Source organism: Ctenocephalides felis, unplaced genomic scaffold, assembly GCF_003426905.1.
Source record: "Ctenocephalides felis isolate EL2017-DRISC unplaced genomic scaffold, ASM342690v1 CF-g0.4_SCAFFOLD_01492, whole genome shotgun sequence".
NCBI classification, from domain to species: Eukaryota; Metazoa; Arthropoda; class Insecta; order Siphonaptera; family Pulicidae; genus Ctenocephalides; species Ctenocephalides felis.
Window position 1 is genome coordinate 6313578 of NW_020537646.1, and position 6888 is coordinate 6320465.

General features: G+C 30.2%; 2 protein-coding genes across 2 annotated transcripts in view; both read left to right on the forward strand.

The window, feature by feature from the left end:
* Positions 1-2: 2 nt before the first annotated feature.
* Positions 3-6888, forward strand: part of LOC113370374 (protein cereblon-like) — a 13787-nt gene continuing 6901 nt past the window's right edge. The window contains exons 1-5 of the mRNA XM_026611039.1: positions 3-155; positions 292-491; positions 584-780; positions 850-1002; positions 1064-1299. Coding sequence (XP_026466824.1) covers positions 113-155; positions 292-491; positions 584-780; positions 850-1002; positions 1064-1299 — 829 coding nt within the window. The 5' untranslated portion in view covers positions 3-112. The remainder of the gene's footprint in view (positions 156-291; positions 492-583; positions 781-849; positions 1003-1063; positions 1300-6888) is intronic.
* Positions 1678-5173, forward strand: LOC113371536 (protein cramped). The gene is made up of 2 exons (XM_026612164.1): positions 1678-2757; positions 2899-5173. The coding sequence occupies exons 1-2, from the start codon at positions 1838-1840 to the stop codon at positions 5171-5173; spliced, it is 3195 nt and encodes a 1064-aa protein (XP_026467949.1). The 5' UTR covers positions 1678-1837.

A 6888-nucleotide genomic window follows, 5' to 3' on the forward strand; every position in this document is an offset into this window, starting at 1 on the left:
CTGTGTTTCTATAAAGCGTTTAAGCAATTGATTATTAAAATTAATTAATAAAATTAAAAGATCATTGGGAGACGTTGGTAGTATCATTTGAAATATAACCTACTCTTCAAACATGAGCGATAATGATAACGAAAATGACAGTGATGATGTATTTGGTAATGTTAACCTAAATCATGTATTTTGCTGTATCAATCGAATTCAATAGCTTCTTCTTATGTATATTAATATATACTTTAAATTTATTTCTATCTTTATTTTGATGTAATGATGTAATTGATGGTTTATTTACAGATCCATCACTTAGCGATTCCGATCAACGTGAAGTTATAATAATAGAGAGATTGCACTTTTCACCAATAATTTCAAGTGATTCAGAAGATTCTATTGATTCTATTGATGAACAAGATATACAAGTCATTAATTTGGAAACCAACAATGATTCCGATGAAGAAATGGTCGACTATAATAGAGATTTGCCAGGAGAACATACAGTATTATTATATTTTTTCTATAATGATTATTTAGTTTTATTTTTCTATAAATATGTAAAAAAACTCTTTTAATCATCTTTAATTGATTTCAGTATTTGGGAACAGATATGCTGCCTGTATCTGGATGCTTGGTATTAGAGCAAAATTCAGTATATGAACTACCGTTATTAGCTCATCACTCCCTAATTTTTCCAAATCAAATTTTGCCAATGATGCCCCATATAATGCATGCTTCTAGACTTTCTAAAGAAATAGAAGGCAGTCATGTCTTTGGTCTTGTTTGTCCTAAGTTAGTATCAAAGATATTATTTTATGGGTCCAATAATGTAAATAGTAGTTTACATATTGTTTTTTTCAGTGAGACAGGCAAAGAAATGTTTGAATATGGTATCATATGTGAAATTTTTGAAAAAGAGCCCGATCATGACACGGATATAGTCAGAGTTAAAGCACGAGGGAGGCAAAGATTTAGAGTTTTAGGACCAATGAAAGGATTAAGAGATTATCTTAGGTAATATAAAACATTATGCTACACCTAAACTTGAATATTCACAAACCATTACCAATTTCAGCATTGTTTCACAACAAGTAATGATTCTACCTGAATATGCTTTAACTGATCCTTTATCATGTGCACACTTAAGCAGTTTGGATAAATATAGACTTCAAGTTTCAAGCAAAAATATGTCTGCAGCGGCAAAAAAGAGACATACTTATTTAACATGTTGGCCCATGTTTGTTTTTAATCAGTATGATTTGGGTGATATAGTTGAAAAAATTAGAAAATACTTTAGGCAGCTTAATATAGGTAAGAGTTTATTGAATTGATAATTGTATTATTAATTTTAATATATATATATATATATTATATAATAAATTTATTGCCATTTTTAACAAACCTCATTATAAAATGTGATTATTGTATTTATATAAAATCAAATTTATTTTTGATATTTGCACACATATGGGAAAATTTTGTGTGGTTAAAATATTTTTTTAATAGCTTATTATTATAAAATATTATGATCACAATTATTTTACATAGCTATGGTAGTTTGTTGGATTTGTTTTTGTGTTTCAAATTCAAATTCTGAAATAAAATCCGCCAACTGTTAAAGCCATGAAGTTAGATGGGAGGTTATGTTTTTGTGTCAAAAGGATTGTAGATTTGTGATTAAATGTTGATGTCAAGTGAGTGTTTTAATAATTGTAAATAAATATGTGTAAATAATAAGAGTGTACAGTACTCGTGTAAATATTAAATATTAATTTATTTATAATATGTGTGTTTTAAGAAAAATAAGTTGGAATTTATTCGTAAGAAACCAATATAAATAATAGCTGAAATGGCGTCTCCACCTCAAGACAATGAAAATAATATGAGTAATATTTTTATGACGAATTTAAATATTGCTTCAATAGAAGCTAAAGATGAAACGACCACGCAGACCGAAACTACAAAACAAGGATTGTGTGCTAAAAATCCAGTTTCTTATAAGTTACCAGCTGGAAATTTAAAAGATATTCCAGTAGAAGAATTGCTTGGTTCAGTGACTACTTTTAACAATGCTCAAGGAGGTACTGAACAAGCATTAAGAACAAGTGCTAGAGTGATAAAAAAATTACAGCAAGACTCTTTAGTGAGTGTAAACAGCGATAAAGATAAGAAGGATGTTAAAATTGATGAAAAACTTGAAAATAAACCCAAACCCAAACTTCCAAAAGCATCTTGGTCTCTCATTGAAAAAAATTTATTTTTTGAAGCACTAAATGAATATGGTAAAGATTTTGAGTCTGTTACTCAATATATAAGCAGTAAAATGAAAAGACGTGGTGTGAGTGATAATTTAATAAAAACTAGAGAACAAGTGCGACATTTTTATTATAGAAACTGGAATAAAATATCCAAATTTATTTCGTTTAATACTGAAATAAAAAAAGTGGCCCAAGAGTTGTATCTTCTAATTAATTATGGAGAAATGAGAAAGAAAATATTTCTAATAAATGAGAAAACAGCATTGAAATTAGGTGAATTAATTTACCGTGGTTCAGTTCCACTTAGGATGAAAGGAAAAACATTCAGGATTAAAACCCCTATGTGCAAAGCTTTAAGGAAATTAAATGAAATGGAAGAATGGCAAGAAGAACTTAAGTTGCCAACGAGAGTTTTAGTTATACTTCAACCAAGTAATGTTGAAGCTTGGCATCGAGTGCAGTCTGTTGCTCATAATCCACGAGTAACAGCAATGATACCAATTCAAAGACGGTAAGTCTTTCATTTGCATTTTGTTGAAACATTGTTTGAAAAATTAAATTCACTTTTAATATTGATTGCAATGATTTCACATATATATAAAAAACACAAATTGTACAAATTATATTAATCTAAGTATCTTCTATTTTTCAGTCTTTCCAACCTATTATCAATATTGAATGAGAGATGGAAAACTTATGACACAAAATTATTGCAAAAGTTGGTGGATATAGATGAATGCGTAATTTCTAATAAAAGTTTATCATCTCAAGAGTTATTACATTTTGGACCAAAGGCTGGTGTCCATATTAATAAACCTATTATAAATTTAAGTGAATACATCACTAGCAATAGAATTTGTTTGAACTCATATGAAGAGAGGCTGGGCATCACAGAAAAAAGTGAAACCATTTTTGCCCGCACCATACAAAATTTCAAAGGTGGTGGAGCAAAGAAAGGAACAAAGAGACAGAGATCTGATAGTGGAGGAGATAAAAAAAATTTAGATACCAATGATATTTCTAATAAAAAAGCCAAAATTGAAAATGAATCTCTAGAAGACAAAGCGAATGATGGTTTTGATATGATTAGTCAAACAATGCAAAATGATCAGAATCTGTCACAATTGGAATTGAGTAAGGATTTACAAGTGGCCCCTGGTATTAAACTTGATACTGCTGTTAAAGATGAGTGCCCAGAAACAACTGAAATCAAAGTTGAAACTAATGTGATTCTCAATCAGATGGATCTGAAAATTGAAAAAATATTTTCAAATCAGAAAGAAAACATTGCAGAGAAAAATGTAGTAATTACTAATCAAATGGAAGCTGGTATTGACAAAACTTCATTATTATCTAATCAAAAAGATGCTAAAGTTGATAAAAATATCCCCGTTACAAACCAAAAGGCTGAAGTAAAATCCAAAATAAAAGATAGGGTTAAAGTAATACGTAAAAGACAAAGGATTATAAACAATAAAAGCTTGGATAAGGAAACAGAAACCAAAATACAAGATATTTTCAAATATGGTTGGACTATAGAAGATGCAACAGATGTTACATTTGGGGATTTATATTTAATGTTTGGATCAAATTCCAAATTACAACTTGAATACTGGTGGGACAGCGTGAGTAAACCTGCTATAGACGAGACTGAGTCTGTACTTAAAACAATGAAAGATGATATTCAACTGAAAGATTCTACGCAAGGGGAATTAAAAGAGCAAGAAAAATCATCCAAAGATCAAAACGAAAACTTTCCAAGAAAAACAAATGATACCATAATTTCAGATATGCATACGTTATTACCACACAAAACAGATATTCCAAAAAATTTGAATGTGGTGTCAAGTGAACCAGAGCAAATTGTTAAAACAACAGAACTTACAAGACGCTTAAAGCAATTGCTGTTTTGTATACAAACAAATGAAAAAGCAAAGAGCACTTGCTTATGTGGCCATGTTTGTAATAATAAATCTAATCAGAATTTAATAAATACAGATTTTAATAATGAATATCAAACAACTAATAATGCTATGCAAAGATCTATTCTTCCTATTGTGAGAAATAATACTATGTTTAGGCAACCATTTCCTGTTACATCACAAGCAGTTGAAGATTTTGAAAAGCAAATAAATTCAATTATGAAGACAAAACCAAGGTGGAATAATAGGCAAAACAGGTTTATTGGTAACAAACAAGTAGTTCAGAGAATGCTTCCCTTAGTTCCAAATTCATCTACAAGCAATTTTTCAAATTATTCTCATTCAAATTTGGGACATCAATCAAGAATTGCAACGAGGCAATTAAATTTTGGGGCAGATGCTGCTCAAAACTTTCCTAGAAAAATAGAATCAAAGGTGGTTGAAGAAGTTAAAAAACCCATTTTACCAGCAAATCCGTTTGCTAAAAGTAATATTCGACATAGCAGTTTGATAAAAAATAAAACATTGAATAAACAAGTTTCTTGTACAGTTGTGAAAGAAAATGACAAAACAGCTGAAACTATATTGAATGAATCTAAAATAGTAGAAAAAAGTGTAACCAAGGAAGTAATTTCTGAGTTGATTGATGATATTTCAATAGGTTCCTCTACAATAGCTGAAGCAAAAGCATCTATGATAAGAAATGATAATCTTGATGAAATTTTAAATTCTAGTCCCACTCCTGAGACTTTTAATACTTCTTGTGTTTTAAATACTCCAGAAAATACTTGGTTTAATTCTGAATTGCATGATTTTTCTTTAAGTAGTTTTTTGGGACATTTAGAGAGTCCAATAAAACCACAAGGAACATCATCAGAAGATGCAAAGATTTGTCAAGATGTTGATGTCAATATGCAGTCATTATTGAATGAAAATAGTGAAGATTATATGGCTAAATTTGCTGCTTTAGCTGCTCGAATTTCAAATGAAAATTCGAATAAGTAATCACTTATATATTTAAATTATGTTTAAGTTTTATATTATGTTGTGATATAGCATACAGTTATTTTATGTCAAAACATGCTCTGTTATTTATTTGTTCTGTGTTTTTGAAATATAGAATTTTTATCTATTATGCATTTTTATCTGAAGATCTGTTTATCATATGTTTGTAAAAATAGTAGAGGTAAACTCTACATTAATAGTGGAGTATTTACCTGAGTTTTCAAGAAATTTACTGATTTATATCAGACTGTTTATCAGCTTATAGGATTTAATTAACTTCCCGTAGGGTAAGTTTATAACTCAATTATCAAAAATCGAATCAAAAATTTTTACATTTTCTCGACGTTTGAAGGTTTTTGAACATTTTGGCATACTTCAGAAAAAATGGATGTGTGTGTGTGTGTGTGTGTGGTGTGTGTGTGTGTGTGTGTGTGTTTTGTTGTCCGCTTTTTTCGTCCACGTTTTCGGGCGCAAGATCAACGATTTGAATGGTTTAAAAAACATTCGATTCCTATTGATAGGGAGAGGTGCTGATTAGTTTTTGGCAAAGGCAGGTCCCAGCCGTACGGAGATATGGAGCAAAGAGTGCAAAAAATAGAAAGCGAATTTTTGAGAGAACGGATCAACCGATTTGAATGGTTTAAAAAAACATTCGATTCCTATTGATAGGGAGATGTGCTGATTAGTTTTGGCAAAGGTAGGCCCAGAGGTTTCGGAGTTACAGAGCTAAATTTAAAAAAAATGGCGTTTTTGAGAGAACTAAGCGTCCGATTAAATGATTCCAAGAACTTTCTGCTTTTTCAACAAAACAATTGATTTTGGAAAAAAAAATTTTTGATTCTAATTTTTTTTCAAAAAATTTTTTGTAATTTTGGACTAAAAATTCAAAAAATCACCCAAGCTAAGCACAGTCTAAGCGCCACTCTGGTACAATGTTTACCCAAGTGCGTTTAGACTGTTTGTGTACTGGAGCACTTTTCCAATTTGTGAAAATTATTGAAAAATGTGAAAATGCCGCCAAGCTGAGCACAGTATAAGTGAAAATATCGCACAGAATTATTTGCAAATGCGTTTAGACTGTGACTAGCTGGAGCACTTTTTCAATTTGTGGAAATTTGGACAACTATTTTTTTTTTTTGAAATTTGATTCGAATGAAATGAACGATTGGTAATGTTCTGGAGATGATAAATTGATTTATTTATAATTAACTTTCCGTAGGGTAAGTTTATAGTAATCGCACAAAAATCGAAAATGAAAATTTTTATATATCTTTACGTTTCAGAGGTTCTGAATATTTTGGCATACCTTAGAAAAAATGGATGTGTGTGTGTGTATGTGTGTGTGTGCGTGCATTTGTGTGTGTTCAGATACAAATTTTCGTCGACGATTTCGGGAATCGGGATGAAGCAATTTGAATAATTCAAAAACATTTTACTTGCATTATCAAGATGAAGATTTGATGAAATTTTTATGAAATTAGGTCTAGCGGTTTCGGAGATCTAGTAAAAAAAGTAAAAAAAATAACATTGGCGGTCAACAATAATCATTAGACATTAGACATATGCACATCAAATTATCAGATATTTTATAGAGATTTTAACAATGAGTATACATTTGTTAACATTCTATGGGTTCCGTACCAATGCTTATGCGTTAGACAGCGACGCGGCGCATTACGCGCTTCGATATTTAGTCTCTATGCATTAAAGCAGTA